The sequence below is a fragment of the Sphaerodactylus townsendi genome, linkage group LG15 (assembly GCF_021028975.2).
Source record: "Sphaerodactylus townsendi isolate TG3544 linkage group LG15, MPM_Stown_v2.3, whole genome shotgun sequence".
NCBI lineage: Eukaryota > Metazoa > Chordata > Lepidosauria > Squamata > Sphaerodactylidae > Sphaerodactylus > Sphaerodactylus townsendi.
In genome coordinates, this window is record NC_059439.1 from 20,979,348 (window position 1) to 20,998,364 (window position 19,017).

Genomic DNA, 19,017 nt, shown 5'->3' on the forward strand with positions numbered 1-19,017 from the left:
ACTAAGAATGTGCAAGCTGAGGAGAACGCTGTCCTAAATACAGCGTTTCATGTCGTCGCTTGCAGAAATAACTCAGATGCCAGTATTGGTTTATCTCGGTTTTCCTTTCATCGCAGTTCAAGAGCTGGAGATATGGGTGGGGGCCTCACCTGTTTGGATTTTTTCAAATATTGCCAACTATCCGTGGAGCCAAACACGCACACACATACCAGCGGTGTATCAGAGCAGTAGTTGTTTATTGCCTCCCCTTCTAGGACAGAAGGCGCAGTCAGTCTTCCCAGAATGCACTGCGGGACTGCACCCCACAGCTAGTGGGTCTTGTCGTAGGTGCCGGACCCCTTGTAGTTTCCAACATAGCCGGTGTTCTGAGCCAAGTCTGCACGGCCAGCCATCCCTTTGCCTTTCCCACTTTCATCGAAACGTTCCTTGTGAGAGCCGGTGTACTTGCTGGTGTCTGTGAGCCTGTCCACGGCCCCAGCCGCGACCGTTTTCTACAAGATGGAGGGGAGACAGCAAGTTAGATGGGAAGAGAGAGGCAGGTCAGGCACTTTGGCCGACTCCCAAAACCTTGTTGGTCTCTAGTGAGAGCAGAAGTGGCACAGTGGTTGAGAGCAGGTGCACTCTAATCTGGAGAACCGGGTTTGATTCCCTGCTCTGCCACTTGAGCTGTGGAGGCTTATCTGGTCAACCAGATTTGCTGGCGCACTCCAACACATGCCAGCTGGGTGACCTTGGGCTAGTCACAGAGCTCTCTCAGCCCCACCCACCTCACAGGGTGTTTCTTGTAGAGGAGGGGAAGGAAAGGAGATTGTAAACCCCTTTGAGTCTCCTTATAGGAGAGAAAGGGGGGGATATAAATCCAAACTCTCTTCTTCTCCTAAGGTGCCAGCAATTCTAATGGGTAGCATTTTCCACATTTGACATGCAAGTGTACGACTAGATGGCAGTACACCCACCGTGCCTTTTTTCAAAAGCCTCATTCCCTTATGAGATATGCATGTTCCAGCTGTGATGTCTGAACTGTGATCCTTTGATGCCACAGTCCCGAAATAAACAACACAGATGGCGACGGACCACCTCCTTAAGACATTCGGTTTGGTTCTGGGTCTGGGATCACTGTTCAAGGATCACTGTTAGCTGTTCACGAATTTTGCTATGAACTAGGAGGGAGGAGCAACCTGGAGCAGCAGTGGCGTAGGAGGTTAAGAGCTCGTGTATCTAATCTGGAGGAACCGGGTTTGATTCCCAGCTCTGCCGCCTGAGCTGTGGAGGCTTATCTGGGGAATTCAGATTAGCCTGTACACTCCCACACACGCCAGCTGGGTGACCTTGGGCTAGTCGCAGCTTCTCGGAGCTCTCTCAGCCCCACCCACCTCACAGGGTGTTTGTTGTGAGGCGGGAAGGGCAAGGAGATTGTTAGCCCCTTTGAGTTTCCTACAGGAGAGAAAGGGGGGATATAAATCCAAACTCTTCTTCTTCTTCTGGCTCTGGGATCACTGTTCAAGGATCGCTGTTAGCTGTTCACAACTTTTGCTATGAACTAGGACAGGGGTCTGCAACCTGCGGCTCTCCAGGTGTTCATGGACTACAATTCCCATCAGCCCCTGCCAGCATGGCCAATTGGCTGATGGGATTTGTAGTCCATGAACATCTGGAGAGCCGCAGGTTGCAGACCCCTGAACTAGGAGGAAGGAGCAACATTTGGGCTTCTCCTTTTGCTTTTTTTGCTTCGGAGTTCTCTTGTACTGTGATTTGTGTACTCACCGTCGCTCCCACGTTGCCCGGCTCCTTGCCTTCCATCAGCTGGTGTGTTGCCTGCAGAGCCTCCTCTGGAGACTTCCCCTTGAAGCGTTTGGCGCTCAACTCCTTTATGGCTTCCTGGAACTCTGGAAATGTGATGTTACGGGCACCCTTGTTCCTAAGGAGATATAAGCAAGAATCATCTCTGAGCCTCACTGAGACATTCATTAGGATTTAGAAGGCCCAGGTTTGAAGGACCACCCAGCTACGAAAGCTCGCTGAGTGAGGGATGGTGGGGGGATATTTTATTGTTGCTGTTTGCTCACATTCCTGCAACTAGAAAACAGAAACGAAGGGTCTGGTTGAGCCCTCTCCTTGCCAGGTTAGCTTTCTGTTTGCAGAGGGACATATGTGTATGACAGAGATTAATTTTTAAAAAAGAACCTTGGACCAAGACTCTCCCATCAGCCTAGAATTAATTTCCCTTCGTATCTATTGTTTCGTTCACGTTACAACGATCCGTGTGCAACATATACTTGGGTGATGGTCATATCACAGTCAATGCTGGTACAGTTGAACATCTGATTGGACATTTATCCAGATACTGGTCCCTGGTTTCAATTGCAAAGTGAATGTGTGTTACCCTGTGTTACAAACAGATACACACATGTACATGCAGGACATACATATGTTTGCTGTAACAGGTCATCAACATGACTTATATCTTGCTTCTATTGTGCTTAGAAGAGAAGAAGAGTTTTGGATTTATATCCCCCCTTTCTCTCCTGTAGGAAACTCAAAGGGGCTTACAATCTCCTTGCCCTTCCCCCCTCACAACAAACACCCTGTGAGGTAGGTGGGGCTGAGAGAGCTCCGAGAAGCTGTGACTAGCCCAAGGTCACCCAGCTGGCGTGTGTGGGAGTGCACAGGCTAATCTGAATTCCCCAGATAAGCCTCCACAGCTCAGGCGGCAGAGCGGAGAATCAAACCCGTTTCCTCCAGATTAGATACACAAGCTCGTAACCTCCTATGCCACTGCTGCTCAGTCACACGTGTACAAGTTTCTCACCAATCTCTAGCACTTTTGTTATCCCACCTTCTCTCCAAGGAATTTCGGGAGGAATACCTGGGTTTCTCCTCTCCCCTTTTTATTTTCAGAACAGTCCAATGAGGTAGCCTAGGCTGAGAGAAAATGACTGGACAAAGTCCTCTGTGGAATTTCATGGCAGAATACAAATGTAAAAACCTATCCCCTCCCATTCTGATCCATTGTACAATGTACAGAAGAAGAAGAAGAAGAAGAAGAAGAAGAAGAAGAAGAAGAAGAAGAAGAAGAAGAAGAAGAAGAAGAAGAAGAAGAAGAAGAAGAAGAAGAAGAAGAAGAAGAAGAGAGGAGGAGGAGGGAGGAGGAGGAGGAGGAGGAGGAGGAGGAGGAGGAGAAGTAGTTTGGATTTATATCCCCCCTTTCTCTCCTGTAAGCTTAAAACGTCTTTTCCTTCCTCTCCCCACAACAGGCACCTTGTGAAGTAGGTGGGGCTGAGAGAGTTCAGAGAGAACCAGGACTGGCCCAAGGTCACCCAGCGGGAATGTAGGTGTGGGGAAACTAAACTGGTTCACCAGATAAGAGTCCACCACTCATGTAGAGGAGTGGGGAATCAAACCCAGTTCTCCAGATTAGAGTCCACCTACTTTTAAGCACTACACCACACTGTATACTAATACAGTGCTGTTTTCCCCACTGCTGTTTTCGTTGAAGGGCAAGGTGAGTTCAGCACTGCTTGCTCAGAGAGCAAACAAAGGCTAAGCTCATTTTCCTTGCAAACACAACTTTGCACGTGGTTTAGCAGAGAGACACTCCAAGCTACACAGGATCTAGGTAGAGGTCACTACGCATCCCTTTCCACACAGTTCCTCTCACCAGCCACAGCCTTGCCACTCACTTGACTTTGTTGAAGACGATGTCCACGTCAGTGCTGGTGACGCCCTTCCCGTCCATCACCCCGCACTCCTTCAACATCTTGGAGAAGTTCTTGCCTGTCATGTCATTGCCGCTGGCAGCTGTGTCTCCATACGTGGCAAATTTACGGAAGGCCTTTTCCAGCTCTGACATCCTTCCTGCAGCTATAGGAATACACAATTTGAACCAAAAAATGGCTTGCCGTCCAAAAACAGTCATCTCAGGCCCCTTCCGCACATGCAGAATAATGCACTTTCAATCCACTTTCACAATTGTTTGCAAGTGGATTTTGCTTTTCCGCACAGTAAAATCCAGCTTGAAAGTGGATTGAAAATGCATTGTTCTGCATGTGCGGAAGGGATCTAACGTAAACGAATGTAAACGAACTCTACTATGAGGCTGTGGTACAACTCGTAGGCAACTCCAGTGGTGGGATCCAAAAATTTTAGTAACAGGTTCCCTCGCCAGCCCCCCCTCAGCAAAGGGGGCAGAGGCGTACCTAGGCAAACCTGAGCCCTGGGCAAAACCTGAGTTGGATGCCCCCCCATGGGCAGCCACCCCACCACGACCCCCAAAAAATTTTTTGCACCAGGTCGTTTCTAAATCATCATCATATTATAGAAAATGGCCCAACTCACAAATCTGAACACAGCAATGGTGAAACACACAGGTTCTTTGATAGAGACTGGGGAGATGAAATTTATTTTATTTATTTATTTTATTGTATTTGTATACCGCCCTCCCCGAAGGCTCAGGGCGGTTTCCAACAAAATAAAAAGTTAAAACATCATATATATAAGTTAATTAAAATACATAAAATATTAGACTAAAGATGGCTTCAGCTATTCTATTCCCCCTTTTATGAACCCACGGGAGGCCAGATGTTTGCTTTTTGTTGCAGTTGATATCATCCCGGCTGGCCAAACGCCTGGCGGAACAGGTCCGTTTTACAGGCCCTGAGGAAACTTTGCTTAAAATCCCGCAGAACCCCTGATCTCACCTGGAAGCCTGGCTTCCCACCCAGGTGGGGGCCAGAGCCGTAAAAGCCCTGGCCCTTGCTTAGAGAGGCCAGCCCGGATAAGCCTTCGAGGCCAGGGATCACCCAGTAGGTCGCCTCCGATGAGCGAGGAGGGAGGGGCCTAGAAAGGCGATATAGGGAGAGACAGTCCCTTAGATATGCAGGGCCAAGGCCGCGGAGATAGCTTTAAAGGTCAAAAGCAAAACTTTAAACATGACCCATTTTCGATGCGGCAGCCAGTGCAGTTGGTATAGGACCGGAATAATCCGGTCCCTTGCTGTTGCTCCGGAAAAGAGGTCTGGCTGCCGCATTCACAATGCACGAGTTTCAGTTTCCGGATCATGGCCAAAGGTAAGCCCGCGTAGAGCGAGTTACAGTAGTCTAATCTAGGAGTGACCGTGGCATGTGGATCACAGTGGCCAGATCAGAGCGGGAGAGATACGGGGCCAGTTGCCATACCTGCTGCAGATGGTAAAAAGCTGCCTAGGCTGTCTGGGTGACCTGGACCACCAATGATAAAGATGGATCCAGAGTCACCCCCAGGCTCTTGGCGGACAAAGTTAATTTTAACGTCTCACCAAGAAGGGTAGGCAGGCCAAAGGCCACCGGACACTCCCCCCGGCCCAGCCACAGGACCTCCGTCTTAGTGGGATTCAACTTCAGCCGACTTGCACTCAACCAACCAGCCACAGCATCAGGTACGAAAGGCTGAGAAGGTACGAAAGGCTGAGAATCAATTAATTGCAGTACCTGAAAGGGATTAACCCAGTTCAGGGAGTTGTTATTAGTCGCAATTGCTATATGGATCCTTCACGTTCAAAGGCAGTATGCCTCTCGGGGAGGCGAGGGCATGGAGATGGAAAAGCGGACCCAATTAGTAACCCCCTCTCGGCCCACACAAATAATTAGTAACCCACTCTCGGGAACTGGTGAGAACCTGCTGGATCCCACCTCTGGGCAACTCTACATCCAACATAGATCAGTTCCTCTGGAGGAAATGGCTGTTTTGGAGAGGGAACTCAAGGGCATTATTCCATCCCCTCCCCAAGGGGCTTTCACCTGCCTTTTTTTCCCAACCTCAGTGTCTAAAACAACTGGAATTTCAAAACACCTTAATGTTCCCATCTAGGACAAAATGAAATGTTGATGCTTAAAAATTTTGGTCTAATGCAGGAGCTCAGGTTTTAATATCTACCTGGGGGGCACCAATATCTTGCAATTACAACGTGCTTTTGTATAGCATGGAAAACCGCCACCATTGCCCATGGATAAGAATTGATGTAATTTGAAGATTACCTGGGTGAGATGCCCAGGCCCTGACTAGTTGGGTGTGTCCTAGGAAAGAGGAGGCCTGCTCTGAGCCAGAAGCACCAATAACTTGTGAGGGCAAGTTATGGTAGGAATTGTGACCTCACCAAGTCGGCCTGTGACATCATGGCTAACTTTGGTTGCCAGTTAGTAGGACTGATAGCAGAGGAGGGTCTTTGGGGCAACAAGGGGTATAATTTTCAACAAAAGAGAGAGCTGGCTTCGTCATTTCTTACCAGATCAGATCCATCCAACACTGTGGAATTGGGGAATGAAATGTACAATATCACTGTGAGGTAAGCTAGTTCACTGTTATTAGAAACACATGGAATTGCCATAAAACCATGTCATGGTTGCTCACCACTTTGTACGCTGTGATTGCCCATGCTTGAAACATGGAACTTCTGTGTCTAAAATGCTCAGCGATATCCTGGAGAAGGTTCATTGCACAGATATGCGGGTTGCTGAAAGGAACTTTCTTTCCTACACACCCAAGAATCCAAATTATATAAGAAAGTCCTCAGATGGAACGGGACATGTTGACACTTTGATGATCAGCTTGAAGCTTACGAAGAAGAAGAAGAAGAAGAAGAAGAAGATGAAGAAGATGAAGATGAAGAGGAGGAGGAGGAGGAGGAGGAGGAGGAGGAGGAGGAGGAGGAGTTTGGATCAGCTGTATCCCCTCAAAAGATGGAAGCATGTAATTCTGGACATGCATCTTATCGCACTTTAGTTTCAAATTGTTAATTTGTTCAGCCATTTAACCACAGCGGTCAGGTCGTGACTCAAGATCACTGTATCAACCAAGGAATCTGGTGGAGAGGTATAGAGAAGAAGAGAAGAGCTTGGATTTATATCCCCCCTTTCTCTCCTGTAGGAGTCTCAAAGGGGCTTACAATCTCCTTGCCCTTCCCCGCTCACAACGAACACCCTGTAAGGTAGGTGAGGCTGAGAGAGCTCCAAACAGCTGTGACTAGCCCAAGGTCACCCAGCTGGCATGTGTAGGAGTGCACAGGCTAATCTGAATTCCCCAGATAAGCCTCCACAGCTCAGGTGGCAGAGCAGGGAATCAAACCCAGTTCCTCCAGATTAGAATGCAAAGACTGAACCCTGTAGTTATTTAGGTTAAGACTGAATTTCAACTTTTCTTGGCTGAGGAAGTAGGAAGTCCTGCCCTACAAAACGGAATAATGGCCAGAAAACCTTATGGAATATTTTTCCTATTTCAATGTGAACTTGATTGGACTCCTTTTTAGTCTATGCAGTCTCAAGAGGACTTTCTTATAGAGTTTGGATTCTTGGATGTGTTGTTATTCTTGCGTGGTTGTTTGCTGCTCTTTGCATCCAACGGTTTCACATGTTTATTATAATTCCTCAAGATTACAATATATTTCTTGTAGCCAGTAGTATAGTATTTCAGCTTTAGTTTTTACCCTGTTAGTTCTGTCTACAGGTCACAGCCTGTTTCCTTAAGGACAATAAGGCTGCCAGCTGCTTCAGAATGAATCCCCTTCTAAAAAAATTAATTACAGAGCCACCCAGTTGAAGATCATGTGGTTTGTACCAGACCAGCTAGACATACCCTTAGCCAGAGAGACACACAGACAGTATGCCAGAACAGCTGTGGTTTATTCGCCTCTCCTCCCAAGGCAGTCCCAGATGGCAAGATGCCACCCCACATCTAGTCTCAGGTGCCAGGCTCCTCGACGTTCCCAATATTGCTGGTGCCCTCAGCAAGGTCTGAGAGTTTGGAAATCCCCATGTCCTTCCTGCTTTTATCAAAATGCTGCTTGTCCGAGCCCAAGCGCTTGCTGGTGTTTGTCGGTCTCTCCACCCCACTAGCCGTGATGGGTTTCTACAAGACAGAGGGGCAAGAAGTCAGATGTGGTGGGGCTGGTGCTAGGCTGATTCTAGCACACGCACCATTCAGGGGTGAGACAGGTGGGTGGTAAAGGGAAGTGGCGGAACACACCCCTCATTGGTGGAATGAAATGAGAGAGTGCTGCATCTTATCCAAACAGAAAGGATTCTAAATAGGTAAGACGTATTAGATCCACTCCTGCAGCAGTCGAGATGGGATTACGTGGCTTCCAAAATGTCAACAGGCTTTGCTCAAATGCTGTAAAACCCATTTTTGCAGCTGCAAGGAGTAGAAACTCGCTCTGTTTAAAAATGAAAGCTGAGATTATCAGGAAAATTGCATTTCGTGCCCAAGTGTTTATTCTGCACATTTTCAGAAACATGGCATACAAACAGGCCTGCAGTTAATTCCTTTTTAAATGCATGAAGTTTTCAAAGAGAATTGGTTGGCTCCAGTGGTGGGATCCAAAAATTTTAGTAACAGGTTCCCCCTCAGCAAAGGGGGCAGAGGTACCTAGGCAAACCTGAGCCCTGGGCAAAACCTGAGTTGGATGCCCCCCCATGGGCAGCCACCCCACCATGACCCGAAAAAAAAAAATTTCACCAGGTCATTTCTAAATAATCATCACATTATAGAAAATGCCCCAACTCACAAATCTGAACACAGCAATGGTGAAACACACAGGTTCTTTGATAGAGACTGGTGAGATAAAAGGTACAAAAGGCTGAGAATCCATGAATTGCAGTACCTGAAAGTGATTAACCCAGTTCAGGGAGTTACTTCACGTTCAAAGGCAGTATGCCTCTCGGGGAGGCGAGGGCGTGGAGATGGAAAAGCAGACCCAATTAGTAACCCCCTCTCGGCGCACAAAAATAATTAGTAACCCACTCTCGGGAACTGGTGAGAACCTGCTGGATCCCACCTCTGATTGGCTCCCATTTCACAGGGCGCCAGTCGACAACTCACCACTGGTTCCAGATCGGCTGGTTCCTTGCCTTCCAGCAACTTGAAAGTTGCCTGCAAAGCATCCTCTGGCAGTTTGCTGCTGAACCTCTTTGCGCTCAAAACCTTCATGGCCTGCAAGAACTCAACATAGTTGATGGCACGGGCCCCCTTTACCCTGGGAGTGGCAGTGAGAGAAAGACATATGTTACCTTTGAGGCCCAGTTCTCAGAGAACTGTGACTGGCCCAAGGTCACCCAGAAGGCTTCAGCAGAGAGCCAGTGTGGGGTAGTGGTTAAGAGCAGGTGCACTCTAATCTGGAGAACTGGGTTTGATTCCTGCCACTTGAGCTGTGGAGGCTTATCTGGTCAACCAGATTTGCTGGCGCACTCCAACACATGCCAGCTGGGTGACCCTGGGCTAGTCACAGAGCTCTCTCAGCCCCGCCCACCTCACAGAGTGTTTGTTGTGGGGAGGGGAAGGGAAAGGAGATTGTAAGGCCCTTTGAGTCTCCTTGCAGGAGAGAAAGGGAGGGGGGTTATAAATCCAAACTCTTCTTCTTCATTTGTAGAGTGGGGGAACAAACTCAGTTCACCAGATAAAAGTCTGCCATTGTGTGTAAAGGAGTGGGGCAATCAAACCTGGTTGTCCAGATTAGAGTTCACCATTCTCGACTATTACACCATACTGGCTCTCCAGGCCACAAATCTCACATATGGCTCCAACATTTCTCCCAAACCCGCCATTCTTCAGCTGACCTGACTTTGTTGAAAGCGATGTCCACATCATCCGTGTTCACAGCCTTCCCATCCACCAAGCCACACTCCTGGCACATCTTGGAAAAATTCTTGGCCGTCATATCATTGGCCACTTTGGATGTTCTTCTGTAACTGGCAAATTTATGGAAGGCCTTTTCCATCTCTGACATCCTTTGGCAACTGCAGAGACAAAACCTGAAGGAACGTAACAGGATGTTCTCAGGGAAGGCCCAGCTCTATACAGTTCAAGGAAGAGCTATGTTATTTTTCTCCTCTTCCTCTTTCAGAGAGCAATTCCCTAGAGAAAAATGGCAGTTTTAGAAAGTAGATTCTATGACATCACAACTCGACTGCGCTCCCAGTTATTCTTCAATTCCACCATTCCCAGTCTCCCCTCCCCAAATCTGAAGGAATTTCCTAACCCAGAACTGGCAACCCAAAGATTTCAAGATATCTCCCATACATTTCATTGCAGCAACATAACTTTATAGGGCAGTGATGGCGAACCTTTTCGAGACCGAGTGCCCAAATTGCAACCCAAAGCCCACTTATTTATCGCAAAGTGCCAACGCGGCAATTTAACCTGAAAAAACCCCTCGAGCCGGGGCCAGCCTGCTGTAGCCTCCAGCAAGTCCCACATGTGCTGCTCTGCACCTCTCTAGCATCTCTGCTGCCTCTGCTCCCCCCCCCCCCCCCCCCCCCCCGTCCCTTAGATATATGCAGAGGCCAAGGTCACAGATAGCTTTTAAAGGTCAAAGAGCAAAACTTTAAACATGACCCGGTATTACTTTCGATGCGGCAGCCAGTGCAGTTGGTATAGCAGATCGAATAATCCGGTCCCTTCGCTGTTGCTCGGAAAGGAGTCTGGCTGCCGCGATTCTGTACGAGTTTCAGTTTCGGATCATGTGGCCAAAGGTAAGCCCAGCGTAAGAGAGCGCAGTTACAGTAGTCTAATCTAGAGGTGACCGTGGCATGTGGATCACAAGTGGCCTAGATCAGAGTCCGGAGAGAATCACGGGGGCCCGAAGTTGCCGGTACCTGCTGCAGATGGTAAAAAGCTGCCTGGAGGCTGTCTGGGTGACCCTGGACCACCAATGATAAAGATGGATCCAGAGTCACCCCAGGCTCTTAGCCCGGACGTTAAAGGGTGTAATTTTAACGCCTCTCACCAAGAAGGGTAGAGCAGGCCAAAGGCCACGGACACTCCCCCCGCCCAGCCACAGGACCTCCGTCTTAGTGGGATTCAACTTCAGCCGACTTGCACTCAACCAACCAGCCACAGCATCAGGTACGAAAGGCTGAGAAGGTACGAAAGGCTGAGAATCAATTAATTGCAGTACCTGAAAGGGATTAACCCAGTTCAGGGAGTTACATTATTAGTCGCAATTGCTATATGGATCCTTCACGTTCAAAGGCAGTATGCCTCTCGGGGAGGCGAGGGCATGGAGATGGAAAAGCGGACCCAATTAGTAACCCCCTCTCGGCCCACACAAATAATTAGTAAATCCCACCTCGGGAACTGAGTGAGAACCTGCTGGATCCCACCTCCTGGGCAGCTCTACATCCAACATAGATCCAGTTCCTCTGGAGGAAATGGCTGTTTTGGAGAGAGAGGGGAACTCAAAGGGCATTATTCCATCCCTCCCCAAGCGGGCTAATTCACCTGCCTTTTTTTTTCCCGCAACCTCAGTGTCTAAAACAACTGGAATTCCCTCAAAACACCTTAATGTATTCCCCATCTAGGACAAAATGAAATGTTGATGCTTAAAAATTTTGGTCTAATGCAGGAGCTCAGGTTTTAATATCTACCTGGGGGGCACCAATATCTTGCAATTACAACGTGCTTTTGTATAGCATGGAAAACCGCCACCATTGCCCATGGATAAGAATTGATGTAATTTGAAGATTACCTGGGTGAGATGCCCAGGCCCTGACTAGTTGGGTGTGTCCTAGGAAAGAGGAGGCCTGCTCTGAGCCAGAAGCACCAATAACTTGTGAGGGCAAGTTATGGTAGGAATTGTGACCTCACCAAGTCGGCCTGTGACATCATGGCTAACTTTGGTTGCCAGTTAGTAGGACTGATAGCAGAGGAGGGTCTTTGGGGCAACAAGGGGTATAATTTTCAACAAAAGAGAGAGCTGGCTTCATCAGCTTCTTACCAGATCAAGATCCATCTCCAACACTGTGGAATTGGGGGGAATGAAATGGCCACAATATCACTGTGAGGTAAGCCTAGTTCACTGTTATTAGAAACACATGGAGATTGCCATAAAACCATGTCATGGTTGCTCACCACTTTGTACGCTGTGATTGCCCATGCTTGAAACATGGAACTTCTGTGTCTAAAATGCTCAGCGATATCCTGGAGAAGGTTCATTGCACAGATATGCGGGTTGCTGAAAGGAACTTTCTTTCCTACACATCCAAGAATCCAAATTATATAAGAAAGTCCTCAGATGGAACGGGACATGTTGACACTTTGATGATCAGCTTGAAGCTTACGAAGAAGAAGAAGAAGAAGAAGAAGAAGAAGAAGAAGAAGAAGAAGAAGAAGAAGAAGAAGAAGAAGAAGAAGAAGAAGAAGAAGAAGAAGAAGAAGAAGAAGAAGATGAAGAAGATGAAGATGAAGAGGAGGAGGAGGAGGAGGAGGAGGAGGAGGAGGAGGAGGAGGAGTTTGGATCAGCTGTATCCCCTCTCAAAAGATGGAAGCATGTCTTATTCCTGGACATGCATCTTATCGCAGCTTTAGTTTCAAATTGTTAATTTGAGTTTCAGCCATTTAACCACAGCCTGGTCAGGTCGGTGACTCAAGATCACTGTATCAAATCCAAGGAATCTGGTGGAGAGGTATATAGAGAAGAAGAGAAGAGCTTGGATTTATATCCCCTTTCTCTCCTGTAGGAGAGTCTCAAAGGGGCTTACAATCTCCCTTGCCCCTTCCCGGCTCACTTGACTAACACCCTGTAAGGTAGGTGAGGCTAGAGAGGGAGCTCCAAACAGCTGTGACTAGCCCAAGGTCACCCAGCTGGCATGTGTAGGAGTGTGGACAGGCTAATCTGGGATTTCCCCCAGGGATAAGCCTCCACAGCTCTAGGTGGCAGAGCAGGGAATCAAACCCAGTTCCTCCAGATTAGAATGCAAAGACTGAACCCTATAGGGTTATGATTTTAGGTTAAGACTGGAATTTCTAACTCTTTCTTGGCTGAGGAAAGTAGGGAAGTCCTGCCCTACAAAACGGAATAATGGGCTAGAAAACCTTATGGAAATATTTTTCCTATTTCAATGTGAACTTGATTGGACTCCTTTTAGTCTATGCAGTCTCAAGAGGACTTTCTTATAGAGTTTCTCTGATTCTTGGATGTGTTGTTATTCTGGCAGTGGTTGTTTGCTGCTCTTTGCATCCAACGGGTTTCACATAAGTTTATTATAATTCCTCAAGATTACAATATATTTTTTCGGTAGCCAGTAGTATAGTATTTCAGGACCCTGACTTTAGTTTTTAATTCTGTTAGTTCTGTCTACAGGTCACAGCCTGTTCCTTAAGGAACAATAAGGCTGCCAGCTGCTTCAAGAATGAATCCTTCTAAAAAAAAATTAATACTACAGAGCCACCCAGTTGGAAGAATCATGCGTGGTTTGTACCAGACCAGCTAGACATACCCTTAGCCAGAGAGACACACAGACAGTATGCCAGAACAGCTGTGGTTTATTCGCCTCTCCTCCCAAGGCAGTCCCAGATGGCAAGATGCCACCCCACATCTAGTCTTAGGTGCCAGGCTCCTCGACGTTCCCAATATTGCTGGTGCCCTCAGCAAGGTCTGAGAGTTTGGAAATCCCCATGTCCTTCCTGCTTTTATCAAAATGCTGCTTGTCCGAGCCCAAGCGCTTGCTGGTGTTTGTCGGTCTCTCCACCCCACTAGCCGTGATGGGTTTCTACAAGACAGAGGGGCAAGAAGTCAGATGTGGTGGGGCTGGTGCTAGGCTGATTCTGTTATACTGCATACCCTTACCTATTCAGGGGAGTGAGACAGGTGGAGTGAGTAAAAGGGAAGTGGTATGGAACACACACCCCTCATTGGAGTGGAATGAAATGAAATGAGAGAGTGCTGCATCTTATCCAAGCAAAACAGAAAGGATTCTAAATAGGTAAAGACAGTGATAAGATCCATTCCTGCAGCAGTCCCGAGATGGGGATTACTTGGGCTTCCAAAATGTCCAACAGGCTTTGCTCAAATGCTGTAAAACCCATTTTGCAGCTGCAAAAAAGGGGAGTAGGAAAAACTCGCTCTGTTTAAAAATGAAAGCTGAGATTATCAGGAAAATTGCATTTCGTGCCCAAGTGTTTATTCTGCACATTTTCAGAAACATGGCATACAAACAGGCCTGCAGTTAATTCCTTTTTAAATGCATGAAGTTTTCAAAGAGAATTGGTTGGCTCCAGTGGTGGGATCCAAAAATTTTAGTAACAGGTTCCCCCTCAGCAAAGGGGGCCAGAGGGTACCTTAAGGCAAACCTGGAGACCCTGGGCAAAACCTGAGTTGGATGCCCCCCCATGGGCAGCCACCCCACCATGACCCGAAAAAAAAAAATTTCACCAGGTCATTTCTAAATAATCATCACATTATAGAAAATGCCCCAACTCACAAATCTGAACACAGCAATGGTGAAACACACAGGTTCTTTGATAGAGACTGGTGAGATAAAAGGTACAAAAGGCTGAGAATCCATGAATTGCAGTACCTGAAAGTTGCGATTAACCCAGTTCAGGGGAGTTACTTCCACGCTCAAAGGCAGTATGCCTCTCGGGAGGCGAGAGGCAGTGGAGATGGAAAGCAAGCGAGACCCAATTAGTAACCCTCTCGGGCGCACAAAAAAAATAATTAAGTAACCCACTCTCTGGGAACTGGTGAGAACCTGCTGGATCCCACCTCTGGATTGGCTCCTCATTTCACAGGGCGCCAGTCGACAACCTCTCACCACTGGTTCCAGATCGGGCTTGGTTCCCTTGCCTTCCCAGCAACTCTGAAAGTTGCCTGCAAAGGCACATCCCCTCTGGCAGTTTGCTGCTGAACCTCTTTGCGCTCAAAACCTTCATGGCCTGCAAGAACTCAACATAGTTGATGGCACGGGCCCCCTTTACTCCTGGGAGTAGCAGTGAAGAGAAAGACATATGGGCCTTTTGAGGCCCAGTTCTCCAGAGAATTTCTGTGATCTGGCCCAAGGTCACCCAGAAGAGCTTCAGCAGAGAGCCAGTGTGTGGAGTAGTGGTTAAGAGCAGGTGCACTCTAATCTGGGAGAACTGGGTTTGATTCCTGCCACTTGAGCTGTGGAGGCTTATCCTGAGGTCAACCAAGATTTTGCTGGGCTTGCACTCCAAAACACATGCGCCAGCTGGGTGACCCTGGGCTAGTCAGCAGAGCTCTCTCAGCCCCCCCACCCACCTGCCACAGAGTGTTTGTTGTGCCCAGGAGGGGAAGGGAGAAAGGGAGATTGTAAGGCTCCTCTTGGAGTCTCCCTTTGCAGGAGAGAAAGGGAGGGGGGGTTATAATAAATCCAAACTCTTCTTCTTCATTTGTAGAGTGGGGGAACAAACTCAGTTCACCAGATAAAAGTCTGCCATTGTGTGTAAAGGAGTGGGGCAATCAAACCTGGTTGTCCAGATTAGAGTTCACCATTCTCGACTATTACACCATACTGGCTCTCCAGGCCACAAATCTCACATATGGCTCCAACATTTCTCCCAAACCCGCCGTTCTTCAGCTGACCTGACTTTGTTGAAAGCGATGTCCACATCATCCGTGTTCACAGCCTTCCCATCCACCAAGCCACACTCCTGGCACATCTTGGAAAAATTCTTGGCCGTCATATCATTGGCCACTTTGGATGTTCTTCTGTAACTGGCAAATTTATGGAAGGCCTTTTCCATCTCTGACATCCTTTGGCAACTGCAGAGACAAAACCTGAAGGAACGTAACAGGATGTTCTCAGGGAAGGCCCAGCTCTATACAGTTCAAGGAAGAGCTATGTTATTTTTCTCCTCTTCCTCTTTCAGAGAGCAATTCCCTAGAGAAAAATGGCAGTTTTAGAAAGTAGATTCTATGACATCACAACTCGACTGCGCTCCCAGTTATTCTTCAATTCCACCATTCCCAGTCTCCCCTCCCCAAATCTGAAGGAATTTCCTAACCCAGAACTGGCAACCCAAAGATTTCAAGATATCTCCCATACATTTCATTGCAGCAACATAACTTTATAGGGCAGTGATGGCGAACCTTTTCGAGACCGAGTGCCCAAATTGCAACCCAAAGCCCACTTATTTATCGCATAGAGTGCCAACGCTGACGCAGATTTAATCCTGGAAAAAACCCCTCGAGCCGGGGCCAGCCTGCTGTAGCCTCCAGCAAGTCCCATATGTGCTGCTCTGCACCTCTCTAGCATCTCTGCTGCCTCTGCTCCCCCCCATCCCCCGGGCAGCAGCCACCTGGAGCTGCTACCAGGCACCGGTCCCACCAGCCGAGTCCTCCCTGCTCGCTGAGGTGCACGCACATCAAGTCCAGCGGCCCAGGCCAGCAATTTCCCCCCCCCACATAATGAACTCTGTGCACGCATGCCCACAGAGAGGGCTCTGAGTGTCACCTCTGGCACCCGTGCCATAGGTTCGCCACCACTGTTATAGGGTAAATACCTATCATGACCATTTACAACCTCAGCAGGGGGAAGATGTAACCTTGTGAGGATGTGTACCATCTGGCTGTGATGAGAAGAAATTTACCACATCCCTGCAACCGTACGTTTCTTGTAAGGATGTGGTAAAATGTACCTGGTGGTGTACAGTAGAGTGCCACTTCCCTTTGTCTGCTAAAGGTTGGGGTTGTCAGAAGCCGATACAGGCAGGAAAATCTTACAGTGCCAGATAAAGCTTTGGTCTTTGGCAGGCCTTACGAGGAAGGAAATTTCTCAGTTTGAGGTCCATATTTTGAAGGCAGCTATCTTACTCTGCTGTGCTAGAACAGGAAAAGCGTGACGCTTTTAAAAAAACTAACACATTTCATGAAAGATGCTATGTGAATTTCTGTTCTTAGAACTACAGCCATTCAGTGCAATCCTGAGCCGTTATACCTTTCTAGACCTATTGACTTCTATGATTTAGAAGGGTGTAAATCTGTTTAATATTGCTATTGTGGAGCCAACTTTTGTGAACAGAGTCCTCTTCAGATTCCTAAAATCCCTCTTTAGTTGTATACCACAGCCATTTTTATGTTTCACACATGACAATTAGGCTCCTGTTTACTGGAGAAGCCAAGGCGTGAAGGTTCGAGGCCAGTGGTGTCAAACTCGCGGCCCTCCAGATGTTATGGACTACAGTTCCCATCATCCCCTGCCAGCATCATGATGGCAGGGGGTGATGGGAACTGTAGTCCATAACATCTGAAGGGCCGCGAGTTTGACACCTGTGTTCTATGCTAATCAGTATTCAACATTTTGCAAATACAGACACTTCCCAAACGCAGGATAAATGCTGACGGTTCCTAACTGAGAGACCTTAGTCCTAAATACACATTAATTCCAGGTAGAAGTAGTCCTTTTGGCCTGAGGAAAATCCAGAGCACCACCTAATTCCATTCAAATGGAAGCGCACAGAATTTGGAAGCAACAGAGACGTGCCCCCACCCAGAACTCCAACACCCAAGGCTGTGTGCACCTGCTTAAGCAGAGTGTGATCTTCTGTGCCCCCCTTTTTGAGCCAGCTGGGAGGGGGAGGGCTGCTCTATATCACCACAGCTTATGAGGTACATATTTTGAGGTAGGGATTGTGACATCATTGGCTGTTCTGTGTGCCATCACGGACATCATGTTCTGTGTGCCATCACGGACATCATCATTTTGACACTGTCTCAAGAAGGCAGGTGAGTAGTTGGGAGTTGTAGGTTTTCTGGGCTGTGTGGCTGTGGTCTGGTACCTTTTGCGCCTAACTTTTCATTGGCATATATGGCTGGCATCTCTAGAGGCGTCCCATGGTAAGATGTGTTTCTCTCCATGACACAGCGAGGAGTGATTGTGTGGTGGGGAATATGTCAACCTCACAGTTGACCTGTGCAGTTCCATACGGTACAATTTATCCAAAATGTATCAACCTCTATTTAAGGCTTTTAGAAGAAATCACTTGTAGCTCTGGAATTGAATGTCATCAGTGTCTTGATATTATCCAGCTCTATCCAGAACAGCAGTGGTTAAGAGCAGGTGCATTCCAATCTGGAGGAACCAGGTTTGATTCCCTGCTCTGCTGCTTGAGCTGTGGAGGCTTATCTGGGGAATTCAGATTAGCCTGTGCACTCCCACACATGCCAGCTGGGTGACCTTGGGCTAGTCACAGTTCTTTGGAGCTCTCAGCCCCACCCACCTCACAGGGTGTTTGTTGTGAGAGGGGAAGAGAAAGGAGATTGTAAACCCCTTTGAGTCTCCTACCCACCTACAGGAGAGAAAGGGGGGATATAAATCCAAGCTCTTCTCTTCTTCCCTATACCTCTCCACCAGATTCCTTGGTTGATACAGTGATCGTGAGTCACGACCTGACCGCTGTGGTTAAATGGCTGAACAAATTAACAATTTGAAACTAAAGTGCGATAAGATGCATGTCCAGAATTACATGCTTCCATCTTTTGATGGGATACAGCTGATCCATGCTGACTCAGTTATGAGCCTTCATGTTATACCAAACCCAGCATTACTGGCTAACACATACAAAGCCTTTCTTGGCCTTGGATTCTCATACCTCAGATGGCCACTCCGCCTCCATATCACCACAACTGCGCTCATCTAAGCAGGGCCTTATGGAAGTGCCAACCTGAAAATAGGGAGGATCAGCCACTGCCCATACGCAAGCCTTCTCTGTGGTGGCCCCTGCAGAATGGAAACTATGACACAAATGCACACCCAGAGCCTCCAACTGAAAAAAAGCTCGGCTACAGCTGCTTTAGAAAGACCATGACTTTCCCATCATAATGCCACTCTGTACCCAGTTTAGTTAAACTGGAATGGGTTAATTTATGTAAACTTGGGGCTCAGGTAAAATTTTTATATCTGTTACCTCATTACATACATGCACATGGGAGTGAAAGAATTGCTGTCTCCAGAATGGGCACACCTTTACATTCCCTTTCAGGTGACTGTTAAAAACAAGAGCAAGATGGAAAATCCTGACAGTTATTTTTACTTCAGCATCTATTTGGGAATGCAACAAAATGACCTCACATAGCTTAGAACACCTTTCACTCTTACCTGGTGTGTATGTAATGTAGATTGTGACCATGGAGGAAGGCATTTGGCAGTAAAAATGCATTTGGTCTGTGTAAATGGTTTCACTGGATTAATCTATATTGCTTCAATGAACTGAAATAGGTGTACAGTTTGTGATTTGTACAGCCTAGAATAG

General features: G+C 47.6%; 3 protein-coding genes across 3 annotated transcripts; all 3 read right to left on the reverse strand.

The window, feature by feature from the left end:
• Window positions 1-217: 217 nt before the first annotated feature.
• Window positions 218-3,853, reverse strand: LOC125445137 (tubulin polymerization-promoting protein family member 2-like). Its single transcript, XM_048518002.1, has 3 exons — window positions 3,681-3,853; window positions 1,765-1,918; window positions 218-491 (listed from the first exon to the last, which is right to left on the reverse strand). The coding sequence occupies exons 1-3, from the start codon at window positions 3,848-3,850 to the stop codon at window positions 309-311; spliced, it is 507 nt and encodes a 168-aa protein (XP_048373959.1). The 5' UTR covers window positions 3,851-3,853; the 3' UTR covers window positions 218-308.
• A 3,857-nt stretch (window positions 3,854-7,710) lies between these two features.
• LOC125444047 (tubulin polymerization-promoting protein family member 2-like) lies at window positions 7,711-9,754 on the reverse strand. Its single transcript, XM_048516487.1, has 3 exons — window positions 9,585-9,754; window positions 8,851-9,004; window positions 7,711-7,878 (listed from the first exon to the last, which is right to left on the reverse strand). The coding sequence occupies exons 1-3, from the start codon at window positions 9,752-9,754 to the stop codon at window positions 7,711-7,713; spliced, it is 492 nt and encodes a 163-aa protein (XP_048372444.1).
• Window positions 9,755-13,349: 3,595 nt separating this feature from the next.
• On the reverse strand, window positions 13,350-16,331 carry LOC125444048 (tubulin polymerization-promoting protein family member 2-like). Its single transcript, XM_048516488.1, has 4 exons — window positions 16,270-16,331; window positions 15,350-15,529; window positions 13,783-13,840; window positions 13,350-13,517 (listed from the first exon to the last, which is right to left on the reverse strand). The coding sequence occupies exons 1-4, from the start codon at window positions 16,329-16,331 to the stop codon at window positions 13,350-13,352; spliced, it is 468 nt and encodes a 155-aa protein (XP_048372445.1).
• Window positions 16,332-19,017: the final 2,686 nt, after the last annotated feature.

What these genes read in the sequence shown, in the direction of transcription:
- LOC125445137 (XM_048518002.1), bottom strand. Translation starts at nt 3,850, where the DNA reads ATGTCAGAGCTGGAAAAGGCCTTCCGTAAATTTGCCACGTATGGAGAC. An exon ending in ATCGTCTTCAACAAAGTCAA is followed by an intron (nt 1,919 to 3,680) that starts GTGAGTGGCAAG and finishes ATATCTCCTTAG; the next exon opens with GAACAAGGGTGCCCGTAACA. An exon ending in CGGGCAACGTGGGAGCGACG is followed by an intron (nt 492 to 1,764) that starts GTGAGTACACAA and finishes TCCATCTTGTAG; the next exon opens with AAAACGGTCGCGGCTGGGGC.
- LOC125444047 (XM_048516487.1), bottom strand. Translation starts at nt 9,754, where the DNA reads ATGTCAGAGATGGAAAAGGCCTTCCATAAATTTGCCAGTTACAGAAGA. An exon ending in ATCGCTTTCAACAAAGTCAG is followed by an intron (nt 9,005 to 9,584) that starts GTCAGCTGAAGA and finishes TGCCACTCCCAG; the next exon opens with GGTAAAGGGGGCCCGTGCCA. An exon ending in CAGCCGATCTGGAACCAGTG is followed by an intron (nt 7,879 to 8,850) that starts GTGAGTTGTCGA and finishes TCTGTCTTGTAG; the next exon opens with AAACCCATCACGGCTAGTGG.
- LOC125444048 (XM_048516488.1), bottom strand. Translation starts at nt 16,331, where the DNA reads ATGGTACACATCCTCACAAGGTTACATCTTCCCCCTGCTGAGGTTGTA. An exon ending in GTTGTAAATGGTCATGATAG is followed by an intron (nt 15,530 to 16,269) that starts GTATTTACCCTA and finishes TTGTCTCTGCAG; the next exon opens with TTGCCAAAGGATGTCAGAGA. An exon ending in ATCGCTTTCAACAAAGTCAG is followed by an intron (nt 13,841 to 15,349) that starts GTCAGCTGAAGA and finishes CCTTTTTTGCAG; the next exon opens with CTGCAAAATGGGTTTTACAG.